The sequence below is a fragment of the Macaca thibetana genome, chromosome 15, assembly GCF_024542745.1.
Source record: "Macaca thibetana thibetana isolate TM-01 chromosome 15, ASM2454274v1, whole genome shotgun sequence".
NCBI lineage: Eukaryota > Metazoa > Chordata > Mammalia > Primates > Cercopithecidae > Macaca > Macaca thibetana.
The window spans coordinates 8,159,175-8,172,384 of record NC_065592.1 but is presented as its reverse complement, the minus strand read 5'-3'; the positions used below and the strand labels follow the sequence as shown (position 1 = coordinate 8,172,384).

At 50.6% G+C, this 13,210-nt stretch overlaps 2 protein-coding genes across 2 annotated transcripts in view; one reads left to right on the top strand and one right to left on the bottom strand.

The window, feature by feature from the left end:
- HMCN2 (hemicentin 2) overlaps nucleotides 1-13,210 on the top strand; it is a 174,071-nt gene that overhangs the window by 25,132 nt on the left and 135,729 nt on the right. Inside the window, exons 5-8 of the mRNA XM_050760505.1 lie at nucleotides 5,156-5,327; nucleotides 5,962-6,068; nucleotides 6,967-7,087; nucleotides 9,662-9,925. Of these exons, the coding sequence (XP_050616462.1) occupies nucleotides 5,156-5,327; nucleotides 5,962-6,068; nucleotides 6,967-7,087; nucleotides 9,662-9,925 (664 nt within the window). The remainder of the gene's footprint in view (nucleotides 1-5,155; nucleotides 5,328-5,961; nucleotides 6,069-6,966; nucleotides 7,088-9,661; nucleotides 9,926-13,210) is intronic.
- C15H9orf78 (chromosome 15 C9orf78 homolog) overlaps nucleotides 1-13,210 on the bottom strand; it is a 583,691-nt gene that overhangs the window by 477,036 nt on the left and 93,445 nt on the right. The window lies entirely within an intron of this gene.

The window sequence follows — 13,210 nt, the reverse complement described above, 5'->3', positions numbered from 1 at the left end:
TGTGCTTCAGTGTGGAGCCCAGGATATGCCCCTCAGTTCCATCAATGCCCCCTGAAGAGTAGGAACTATCTCTGGAAAAGATTCTCTGCTAGGGCGAGTGAGTGCCCAGGGTACCCAGCTGGCAAGGGGCAAAACCCCCAGACTAGGGTCCTTTCTCTGTCACTTCACCGTGAGCCTGCTGGCACAGGGCCTGGGACCCACAGCCCCATCCTCAGTGTTCTCATCTCTGCCTCGGGGGCCCATTCACCCCCTGGCTTTCTTTCCCTGCTTCCTCAGCCGCCCTGGCTGTCAAGTGTTCTGGGACGATCCTTGGGGATGATTTATCTGCTGTGAAGGGCCGAGCAGCAGCCATCTGGCTAGGGTAGCAGTGCCAGATTTTTCGATCCTTCCCCATCGGTGACGGAGATGAGCCCCAGTGCATCGCAGGCTCGCTGGCCCCCCAGCCCCTCTAACATCTGGAAGCCATTGCCTTCGCCAGCTAAACATTGAACTGGCTTAATGAAGGCTCTCTGCGCCGGAACCCTGGGGGCACCACAGGTCTAGAAGGCAATGCCCCCAGGCCTGGCCCTACAGGGGGTCTGGCCCTGCTGTGGGCAAGAGGGTCAACCCCCCAACTCCCAAGTTGGGTTGTGCTTACAGGGCAGGCCATCCTGTGGGTCACTGGCTTTCTGCCTTGTGTCCCAGCCTTCTCTGTGGTTCAGTAGCCTGAATTGCCGAGCATCTTCCCTCCATCAGAACATCCTAGAGCGAGCTTGTAACAGCAGTTATGACACAGTAGCGGGTGTCACTCCTCTGGGTAATTGTTGACTGGTGCTTTGCTCAGTGATGCTTCCCTCCTGACCCCTGACAAGGCCTGGCCCGGGGGAAGGGGACGGTGGTCACGGGCCTGCTTCTTTGCTGTTGGGGGAGTTGCCTCACATGCTCGGCCAGCTTCTGTGGGTCTGTCCAGCTGGGAGTCCTCATCCGCTGCTCCCTTCTGTCCACCCCCACATGGACGAAGAACCTTGTCCTCATTCCTTGGCTAAGACAGGTGGGACCTTTTCAAGAAACACATTACTTAGAAAGCAAAGCAAGACACAACAATGAAGTAGCTCCAATGATAAAAACAGATGCATTTTCAGAATACAGAATTCTTATCATGTGATAGTTGAAATCTAGCCATAAGCTTCTAGGCACATATCTTCTAGCTCAGTCTGAAAAAAAAACAAAAAACTCTCATTTTCCAGTTCTTTTGATTCCTTTCCCTTTTGTAGAAGATCACATGGTAAGCAGAGCTGAAGGACTATGATATTTAGAGCAAGAATGACCAATAAGTAGCATGCAAGACACCACTTTCAAAACCCACATTCGTGGCAGACATTGCTAATCAATCACAGAACTTTTTCTACTTGGGGCTGAATGTGGCTTTGCCTTTCTTCTTCAGACAGCTTTTCAGGAAACGTTTCCAGTAGCTTGGAGTTGGCAAGCAACAGTTACCACTGTGATTGTTCAGGTGTATATTAAAGTCACAGCATACTTGTTTTTTGTTGTTGTTGTTGTTGTTGTTTGGTTTTCTTTTTTGAGATGGAGTTTTGCTCTTGTCACCCAGGCTGGAATGCAGTGGCACGATCTCAGCTCACTGCAAACTCTGCCTCCCGGGTTCAAGCGATTCCCCTGCCTCAGCCTCCCAAGTAGCTGGGATTACGGGCGCCTGCCACCATGCCTGGCTAATTTTTATATTTTTAGTAGAGATGGGGTTTCACTGTGTTAGCCAGGCTGATCTCGAACTCCTGACCTCAGGTGATCCGCCCGCCTTGGCCTCCCAAAGTGCTGGGATTACAGGCGTGAGCTACCGTGCCCGGCTGCATACTTGTTATTTTTAAATGACTTTACTTTAATAAAAAAGTACTATGAAGAATTTCCAAGGTACAGAAAAGTAAAAAGAAAACACCTACCAACTAGATTCAACAATTGTTTACATTTCTGCTCGACTTGCTTTATCTATCTCTTTATACTTTTTGCTGAATCATGACACCTTATCCATAAATAATTCAGCATGGATTTCTGAAAAAAGGTAGTCTTCAACATAACCCACAATATCATCTAATAAAATTAATGAGTTTCCTAGTATCATCCCATACACAACCCATGTTCAAATTTCCCTGTCTTCAAACTGTCTTTGATCACAGTTTTCGTCAAATCAGGATTTCATCAAGGGCTGTGCGTTTCCTTTGGTTGTTATGTCTATTAAGTCCTCTTTGGTCTGAAGCCATCAGCTCTTTTTTTATGACACCAAGCTGTTGAAGAGGCATGGATTCGTACCCTGTCCCATGTTCTAGAGTCTTCTGATTATTTCCTCGTGGTGTCATTAACTTTTTTTTTAATCCCCTGTGTTTCCCCCAAACTGGATGAGTCCAAAGGCCTGATTTGATGAAGGCTGAACTTTTTGGCAGGAATATATATTTCCTAGTTGGTGCTGAGTGTGTCTTCTGTTGTATCACACCAGGAAGCAAATAGTGTCTGAGCATCCCATTATTACTGATGATAAGTTCGATGACTGGGTGAGGGTAGCGACAGCCAGCTCTCTGCATGGTTGGGCCGTGTTTTTGCCTTTATGACTCAAGTGTAGGGTAATGTTCTGGCTCCGTGTGGACATCTAGTTCCCATCAACTTTCATCTAATAGTTTTAGCATCCACTGAGGACTCTTGCCTGAAATGATTATTTCATTAGGGGCTGCAAAATGATGATTTCCTAACTGCATCATTCCTCCCACATTTATGAGTGGGCATTCTTCCAAGAAGAACTTTTATGCATCAAAAGCGATTTGGTTTCTCTGAAGTACAATTTCTACTGAAAAGGCACGGAATCACACTTAATTCTTTCTCTTCAATTAAGGAGTCACTTCAGTGGTGTCAGGGGAGGTTTTACTGTTTTGAATTTTGCTTTCTCTTTTTTGAGTACCATTATGTGCCCATGGATTATATTATTCAATGTGTTTCAATTGAGTACAGTTATTATTCTCTTTTGGGTTCAAGTTGTCCCAAATTTAGTCAGTGGGAGCTCCTTCAAGCTGGTTCCTATGTCCTTTTGATATGTCCTTATTTGTCTTTGAGAACTTCTTTGTTTTGTGGAATAACCCATCATCCCAGGCTCACCTTATAAATTGCCTGCCCCAGACCTGGAATTAGCCATTTCTCCAAGGAACCCTAGTGGGGAAAGGTATTTAGAAACCAAGATCTGGGTACTGGTGATGATCATTGATATTAAGAATTTGGGCCACCATTGCTTCTGGATCAATTGCTCTATCTATCTATCTATCTATCTATCTATCTATCTATCTATCTATCTATCTATCTACCTACCTACCTACCTACCTACCTACCTACCTACCTACCTACCTACCTACCTATTTATCATCTATCTCTATCTGGAGAACTTATACTGATATTTCCAATTCAAATTTTACATTGTGAATCTTTTGCTTAGCTCATTTGATTTTATACTTGCAGCTCTCTCTTACATTTGTTTATAAGAAAAAAAATCTCGATTCTGAAAATATTAACATCTTTACTTATTTGCTTTATATATCCAACAAGATATATAAAATTGTTTCAAAATCCCAATGCTGATAGTTCTTCCAAATTAAATCTATTAACTAAAGACTTTTTTGTATAGTTCTTGTTGTCCTCCTACTGAGAAAGGATAATTGAACCACTGGGTTCAGAATTCACTTGGAGTTTTTCTTTTCTTTCTGTGGTTGTGGTATCAATTTTACGGTTGAGATCATTGTGTTTCAGTTTTAGGGTCTGCACAGGATGGACGCTCTTTGAGATAACTTGGCCTGGAAAGAGAAGGTTCAGACTTGAAGGGGCCCCCTTCCTCTCCCTCTTTCTTGGTTTCCTTGCTGGAATCTAGGTGACTTGGCTATTGCAGGGGAGGAGGCATGAGCTGGGGAAAGGAGGGATGTGGAGTGAGGTGCCTGAGAAGTGGACTTAAGGCCAGCCTGATGGCTCTGCCCAGGAGATGCATGTCCTACTGAACTAACACAGCCAGCAGATGCCTCCTGAGCACCCACTCTGTGCGCTCAGGGCTGAGACACACATGGGCGCAGCAGAAGGTCTCTGCCCCCACAGAGCTCCCAGGCCAGTAGGGATGAGAAGCCTTTGGAGTGCAGATTGCTGCGAAATAGTATGTATCAGGGAACAGAGCCTTTTCAGGATTAGAGAGGCCTCTTCAAGCAGTGAGCTGAAGAATAGCAAGGAGATGGTTGATGAGGAGCCAGGGCGTTCCTGCAAAAAGCACGGCATGTATGGGTGGGGGCTGCCTGTGGGAGGGGTGGGGTCCAGCGTAGCAGGCAGGGAGAGGCAGTGGCACAGTGACCTTGGGTTGGCATAGATGCCTAGGACCATAGAACAGAGGGTCTTGAAGGCCACGGTCAGGATTTGGAGAAACTAAATAAGTCTGTGCTCAGTTTTCGTAGGGGGAGTATCTCTGTGGGAGTTTGGGAACCTCCTAAAGTCATACCCTAAATGTGTACCTAAGGGATAGGATGGTATCCCAGGCAGAGCGTCCTTACCTTGTATCGGATTCTCAGTGGGACTTGTCCAAAGGATGTAAGATTTTAGAATGGATAATATTATAGAAACCAAGGATTTAGGATTTCTCAACATTGCAAAAATCCATCCAGCAATTCCTCACCTTCTGTGGATTGGAAAGAGACATGAAGTCTTTGCGGCAGTGCCTCTCGGTCCTGCTTAGGAAACGTGGCGCCCTGGTGGGAGAACAGTTGGAGGCCCCTGGGATAATCGGTCATGAACTACATGAGTCTGGGGGAGTTTCCAGATCTCCAGGGTTCATTGTATGTAAGAGGCACCTGGAGGAAGTATGGGTGCTGTGGAAGGAGGCCAGGTGGAGAAGTGGGGAAGAGTCTTCCCAGCCGAGGGACACACCCTTGCTCCTTCTGCGCTGAGTCCTCCGAATGCCTGAATTCAGGCTTCACAGCTTGGAGCCTATAGAAGCCAGGAGGGTCACATGTGTGAATCGGGCCTGGTGTTGGACATGGGGCAGTGGGGTGGCCTTGGGCAACCTGGAAAGTTGGTGTGCTGCCTAAAATCCATGGGAGGGGGAAGGCAGTGTGGGCACCTGCTGGCATCAGCTCCTCATACTTGCCTCCAGGTGCTGAAGTGGGTGGAGTCGGCGATCCAGGCCTCCAAGGTGCACCTGCTGTCCACAGACCACGAGGAGGAGGGGGAGCACACATGGAAGCTCCCCTTTGACCCCAGCCTGAAGGAGGTCACCATCTCATTGAGTGGGCCAGGGCCTGAGATTGAAGTCCAAGATCCACTGGGTATGGACCACCACGGGATTGGCTTCCTCTTTGGCCCCAAGACTGAGCTGGAAGCCCAGGATGGAAAAAAGAAAGAGACCAAGGGTAGCAGGGCTTCAGACATGAGGCTCCAGGAATAAGGAAATGTGGGGTGGTGGGGCACGAAGTGGAGAGAGGGTGCCCATGGTGTGCGAGGAAGCAGGAGGCCCGTGGCAACTGATGATGGGAATTAAAGTAATGGCAGTCCCTGGATCGTGAGGCTCTCCCCAAGTCTTTTCCATGGTACCCCAGTGGATTCTCATGGTGGTGAGAACTTGTAGCACACCGTACAGATGGGAAGCTGGGGCTCCAGGTGCTGAGTGCTCATCAAGGTCAACAGAGTCAGGGGCAGTGTGATTCAGACATGGTCACCTGGCCCCATGGCGCTCTGAGGATGTCATGAGCACCCAGGTCTAGAGGCCAAACACACAGCCCACCCCTGGTTATCCCTGAGGGTGGAGCGTGGAGTGAGGCAGCAGCTCAAGGCAAGACACCTTGTCAGTTCTGGGAAGACTGAGGCTAGTGTTTGGTGCACTGTGGATTCCTGGAGACATGCGGGAATCCTGCCACCCCCAGGAAAGGGTTAGGGACTGAGCAGCCCTTGGGGCTTCCACAGGGAGGATCCTGCAGGAGGACGAGGGCCTCAAAGTGCTTCTCAACATCCCTGACTCGGCCAAGGTCGTAGCCTTTAAGCCTGAGCATCCCGGGCTGTGGTCCATCAAGGTAGGGGCACTGGGTTGCAGGAGAAGAGTGGACTAGCTTCACTGGGCTGGAACCATCTTCCTCCTGCTTGCCCTGGGGAGCCTGTGGCCTCGGGAAGCTGATGGCTAGAGTGTGGGTGGTGATATGGTCATATCAATAGAAGTAAAGGGTCAAGGACAGAGGAAGGGCATTTTGCCTTGTACCAGTAAGAAGAAATGGAGTGGTTTGGGGTTAGTTTGGGAACATTTAAGAAGGACTTGGAGAAATGACTTCAGGGTTCAGAGGTGCATGACCAAGCTGTGAAGAATGTGTAAAAGAAGCAAGAGCAACTTTGCTGGGAGGGCTCAGTGGGGCAGGGCTGGCAGGAAGAGGAGGGGCTTGCTGGAATAGACAAGGTGCTGGGAGCGAGGGACTGTGGGCCAGCTTGGCTCCCAATGGAGCATCCTGGGATGGGCAGGCTGCTGCCCTGGAAGAGGGGGGGTTTCTGCTGACCAGGCAAACATTTATTGAGCACCTTCTGCAGGCACTGTGCTAGGTGCTGCAGGTAAAGTGGCAGTACCACCACCTGCCTTTCAAACTCTGAGCACCTCTGAGCCAAGAGCTGTAATACCAGTGGGGAGGGCAAGGCAGGGAGTTAGGCGTGCAGGGGGACAGACAGGGCCTGCAGGGGCTGAGGCGAGCTGAGGGGTAGCACGGCTTCAAGAGTGCTGCTCAGGTTGGGGTCATAAGCTGGGGCTTCAGCTCCTTCATTTGAGGAGCTTTGTGCTGGGCCCCTTGGGAGCAGGTAAGTTGCCCGTGTGTCTACAAAAGCAGGATTCCAGCTGCTGATGCAGGGCTGGGTCAGGTTGGTTGCCTCCTGCCCTAAGCTGGAGTGCTGGGGTCCCATCCTCTGGTGATGTGAGACCTGGGCCTGTGCTAGGTCTATAGCAGTGGCCGCCATTCCGTGAGGATCACAGGCGTCAGCAACATTGACTTCCGAGCCGGCTTCTCCACTCAGCCCTCGCTGGACCTCAACCGCACCCTCGAGTGGCCCTTGCAAGGTACAGTACCCCAACCCTACGGACAGTGCTGAGCTACCTCTGAAGACCTGGGGCTTGGCTTTGGGGGGTAGGGGGGAAGTGACGGGGGAACGCTTGGCTGTGTGTGACTGTGAAAGGGACCGTACAGGAGGCCAAGTGGGGCTGTGCCCCCAGACCACAGCGATGTAAACAGCTTCCAGGCCAGCATTCTTTCCATTAGCCCCAGCCAGGTGACATTGTGACATTTACCTTTAGAACATCCTTCCTGCCTCCAAAGTCAGTGTCCTGGAGGACACTTACACTGTGCCCTTTATTATTGAGTTCACACCTTCCCCTTTCTTTTTGTCAAAACAACTCTGCCTAGAGTCCTACTTCTTCAGTTTTCCAGTGAACGGCAGAGGCCAGTTCAATGAAAGAACACGTGCCAGCGAGTTGACGGCTTACCAAAAAGGAAAGCAGTGCCTTACTGCAAAGGAAGGAATGTCCTGGGGGACATTTGGGTGTCCCAAGACTGAGGAAGGTTGGAGGAGCCTAGGGGGATATTGAGGGTGGAGGCACAGGCATCCAATTGGAAACCACCCACCAGGGTCCGAGAATGCCTGCATGCTCACTAAGGTTCCACTGGGAGAAGCCTGGGCACCGAGGCAGGCTTCTGGTGCATGCTGCCTGAGCTCCACGCCAGGAAATACCATCTGGTGGCCAGGTCAAAGGTCTCAGTTTATAGATGGGAAAATGTAGTCCCTGTCATGGGACCATTTGGAGACTTTTGCAGGGACCAGCTCAGCTCAGCTCCTCCTAGGAGGAGCCTGGATCAGGTCAGGCTGACTCTGGACCCTGAACAGTGACCAAAAATGGTGCAAGCCAGACCTTCAGTGCTTTCTTTCGAGTCTGTCTGTTCTAATGTTTGTTTTTCTTGTCAGCCCTTGTCAGTTTTCCTGCCAGGACCGGGAGTCATATCTTGAAAGTGAAAAGGGGCTGCTTGCTCAGTTTGTGTGTTTTGCTGATAGCAGAAAGGGAAGAAGCAGGGAAACTTTGATTCCACTGTTCAGCCAGGACAGCCAAGATATCCTACGTGTAGTGATGGTATGGGGACTGAAAACTGACCTGTCCCCAGGGCCTGTCCCCAACGGAAGTGGGTGCAGGAGGCCACATGTGACCTTGCTGGGTTTCTGCTTTTGATAAAGATATATATCCCAGATCTTTTTTTTTTTTTTAGATGGAGTCTCACTCTGTCACCCAAACTGGAGTGCAGTTGTGCAATCTCTGCTCACTGTAACCTCTGCCCCTGGATTCAAGCAATTCTGTTGCCTCAGCCTCCTGAGCAGCTGGGATTATAGGTGCACACTACACACCTGGCTAATTTTTGTATTTTTAGTAGAGACAGGGTTTTGCCATGTTGGCCAGTTTGGTCTTGAACTCTTGACCTCAGGTGATCTGCCTGCCTCAGCCTCCCAAAGTGCTGGGATTATAGTCATGAGCCACCATGCCAGGTCATGATAATTTTTTTTAAAGAGAAACATGTGGGAGGCCAAGGTAGGAGGATAGCTTGAGGCCAGGAGTTCAAGGCCAGCCTGGACAACACAGCAAGACCTCATCTCTACAAAATTTAAAAAATTAGCCGGGTATAGTGGTGCATACCTGTAGTCTCAGCTACTTGGGAGGCTGAGGTGGGAGGATTGCCGGAGCCCAAGAGTTTGAGGCTGCAGTGAGCTGTGATTACACCACTGCACTCCAGCCTGGATGACAGAAATTTTTTTGTTTTTTTGTTTTGTTTTGTTTTGTTTTTTTTGAGACGGAATCTTGCTCTGTCGCCCGGGCTGGAGTGCAGTGGCCGGATCTCAGCTCACTGCAAGCTCTGCCTCCTAGGTTTAGGCCATTCTCCTGCCTCAGCCTCCCGAGTAGCTGGGACTACAGGCGCCCGCCACCTCGCCCGGCTAGTTTTTTCTTTTTGTATTTTTTAGTAGAGACGGGGTTTCACCGTGTTAGCCAGGATGGTCTCGATCTCCTGACCTCGTGATCCGCCCGTCTCGGCCTCCCAAAGTGCTGGGATTACAGGCTTGAGCCACCACGCCCGGCAGAAATTTTTAAAAGATATTATGAAATTGGAGTCCAGTTCTGCCTCTTCTGGGATAGTGTGAAAAGTACCACATTTCCATCAAGACAGTAAAGAAAACCAAAGAAAACATGACCATGGGGAGAGTCTGGTCAGAAGTTGGAGTCCCCAGACTTGGTGTTTGCTTTATCTTAGACCATTCCCTGAAACCTGTCTGATTATGACCCACACTACAGCTAATGGGGTGGGGGACGGTTCTACTCCATGGGACTCCAAGTCAGTGCAGACAGAGGGGATGCAGCCATTGGGAAGCTGTGGTTGGATGACTGTGGTGTTTCAGCACCACGGACAGTAGCAAGGTCCCTCTCTACCTATCCCATCCCCAGCGTTAGTCAGCACCAGGGTATGTAGGGAAGGAGGAACCAGGTAGGAAGGGCCAGGCAAGCAGGACCCCTGGGGTGTGGTTCAAGGGCCCCTACTTGAGGCGGATCACAGAGCCAGACACTGACGCCAGCACTTTGTTCTTCACCTTCCCTCTGCAGGGGTCCCCATCTCCCTGGTGATCAATTCCACGGGCCTGCAGGCACCGGGCCTCCTAGACTCGGTGGAGCTGGCACAGAGCTCAGGGAAGCCCCTCCTGACCCTGCCCATGAAGACCCTCTCCAATGGCTCCACCCACCAGCTGTGGGGCGGGCCGCCCTTCCACACCCCCAAGGAGCGCTTCTACCTCAAGGTGAAGGGCAAGGACCATGAGGGAAACCCCCTCCTTCGTGTCTCTGGAGTGTCCTACAGTGGGATGGCCCCAGGTGAGTGGTTGGCTGTTTTGTCCCCCAGCCCCCTGGCTCACTCAGAGTCCCATTTCTTCCTGGAGCCTTCCCTGACTGGATTAGATTAAATTAGATTAGAAACTATTTGTTCGTTAAGCTTCTATGGACAGCTATTCCCTATAAGGCATTTTGTTAAATACTAAGGTGCTTCAGATGTGGCTCTCGGCTCAAAGGTTTAGAACAAAGTCATCCATTCAGTATCCATTCATCCATCTACCCATTCATCCATCCATCCACCCATTCATTCATCCGCTGACCCATTAACTCGTCTACCCATCTACCCACCCATTCATCCCCTCATCCACCCACTCATTCATGCATCCATTGACTCACCTATTCATCCATCCACCCACCCATTCAATTACCCATCCACCCACCCATTTACTCACCTATCCATATACCTACCCATTCATCCACTCATCCAACCACCCAATCATGCATCCATTGACTCACCTATTCATCCACCCACTCACCCATTCACTCACACATCCACCCACCCATTCACTCACACATCCACCCACTCATTCACTCACCCATCCATCTACCCACCCGTTCATCCACTCATCCACCCACCCATTCATGCATCCATTGACTCACCTATTCCTCCATCCACCCACCCATTCAATTACCCATCCACCCACCCATTCACTCACCTATCCATCTACCTACCCATTCATCCACTCATCCAACCACCCAGTCATGCATCCATTGACTCACCTATTCATCCATCCACCCACCCATTCACTCACCCATTCATTTACCCATTCATGCATCCATCCACTTACCCATTCATGCATCCATCCACTCACCCACTCGTGCATCCACCCACCCACCCATCTATCTATTCATCCATCCACTCACCCCTTCAGTCACCCATCCATCTACCCACCCATTCACTATTAATTCACCTATCTATCCATCTGTTTATCCATCTATCCACCCATTCATCCACCCACCTGTCCACCCACCCATCCACCCATCTATTCAGCATTCATCGTTGAGTATCTACTATGTACCAGTCATGGTGCTAGGCACTGTAGACACAGCAATGGGCAGGGAAGACATGGGATTTGCTCTTCCATAATCACAATCCCTGTCATAATCACAATCATCTAAGTCACCATTTGGACACTTTCCATGGGGCAGTCCTGGGCCAAGCTCCTGCCATGTGCTAGCTCACTGATGCTTACAGCTTTTCTGAGGTGTGTCCCCACTTCATAGATAAGGAAACTGAGCCCACCTGGCTCACAGGGCTGCCCTGGGGGTGTCCAGGCTAATGCACACAACAAGACAGCATTTGGGTCCTCAGAGGCCACACTCAGAATGTATCCATTTGTGGGCAAGGGTCCTCCAGTGTGGCAGCTGCTGTTACCATTACATCATTGCAGGAACAGGTCGATTTGTCCTCTAATCTTTGGCCATGGTCTGTTGGTTCCCATATGTGTGGCTTTTTGCTGGTTTCCTGAGTGTCCCTGAGGTATCACTGTTCAGGCTGGAAGCTCCCAGGGAGACGGGTGGATCTTTGGCCTTTCAGATCTGCCCCTGGTCCTAGCAGGGATGTCTAGAGCCACTGGTCATCTTGCCTGCTGGCTTCATTGCCTTTCTCCTGCTCACTGTCTCCCTCCCCTGGAGGTGGCCTGAGGGGAACTTACAAAGGTGGATGTCACTAACATTCTAGCACTTCTTTGTGGGGGATCTCAGTGAGAGGCATCCTCCTCTGTCCACTTCAAATAGGGATGCAGGGAGTGCCCATCGTGCCCATGGTGCCCATGGTTGGTAGAGGACTTTGAGGACCTGGGTGGGGCAGGGCAGGGCTGGGCAGGAGAGCTGGAGACCTATTCTTTCCAGCCTCCCAGCTTCCACTCCCCTCCTGTGGTTCCGGGGCCTCTCTTCCCTTGGCCTTTGCAGCCTTGAGGAGGAACTTTCAGGAAGGAATTTCAGCAGGGGGAATAACAGCCTCTGTTTTCTTTCCCCTGTTCTTTCAGATGGATCCAAGAGTTTGGAGCTTAGCTCTGGCTTTTGTTCTCTATCTCAGCTCTAGATTGGAGTTGGGGGAGGGATTGGTTTGGATTTTTGTTTCCTTCCCTGCCCTCCAGGTCTGGAAGGCTGGGATTTCGCCTTGTAGCAGGTGGCTCTGGGTTTGGAGAGATGAGGGCGGTCCCTTTTAGCTCATGGAAATGGGGAGCCCAAGCTGGCTTGGCAGAGGCTCCCAGGGTGCGTGGGTGAGCGGCGACGGCTTTGCACACAGCCGAGGACGTGGCTGGATGGTCGGACACCCCTCCCCCCGGGGACAGATGTGGCAGGGAGCCTGGAGCATGATGTCACCACTGCCTGCCCATCCCCAGCCTGGGCTCCGAGGAGGTCTAGTGCATTGTCTCACCCCCGGAGCATCTCTGCTGGGCTCCTCTGCTGGCGGGGATGGGGAGACAGTGACACACAGATTGAGCCCTTGCCAGGGAGCACCCAGCTCTGATGGGCCACGGCCAACCCTGTGGGGCAGTTTCTCAGACTTCTCCATTGAAGTAATTCCAATAGCCAAGGGAAGGGACTGTGTCACTCCAAGACCAGGCTCAGGCCAGGGGGACAGTGGCATCTGATTGGGGTCCCATAGGGCTCATTACAAGCTATGAAATTTTATTGAAGTCTCTGGTTTTATCTCAAAAATGTGTGCAAATTTTGCATTTATACCCATCCTCTAGCTGTGCCTTTTTTTTTTTTTTTTTAGATGGAGTGTCTCTCTGTAGCCCAGGCTGGAGTGTAGTGGTGCGATCTTGCCTCACTGCAACCTCGGCTCACTGCAACCTCCGCCTCCCGGATTCCAGTTCAAACAATTCTCCTGCCTCAGCCTCCTGAGTAGTAGCTGAGATTACAGGAATAGGCCACCATGCCCAGCTAAGCTTTGTATTTTTAGTAGAGACAAGGTTTCACCATGTTGGCCAGGCTGGTCTTGAACTCCTGACCTCGTGATCTGCCCACCTCCGCCTCCCAAAGTGCTGGGATTATAGGCGTGAGCCACTGCGCCTGGACTGGTGGGCTAATTTTTAAATGAAAAGGCTTATTTCCAACAAAGTTGGGTAAAACTGATGTTCTAGGCAGAGAAGCAATTGCACAAACCCACGCATACCCTTGGGAGCCTAATCCTAGTTGGTAGCATTTCATCAGATTTCATACAATTGAGACGGTGCAGCGGAAGGGCCTGGTCCGGGCTGGCCAGTCTTGAGTTGAATAGTCTAACAAACCACAAAAGCCCCAGGAGCTGCGCCT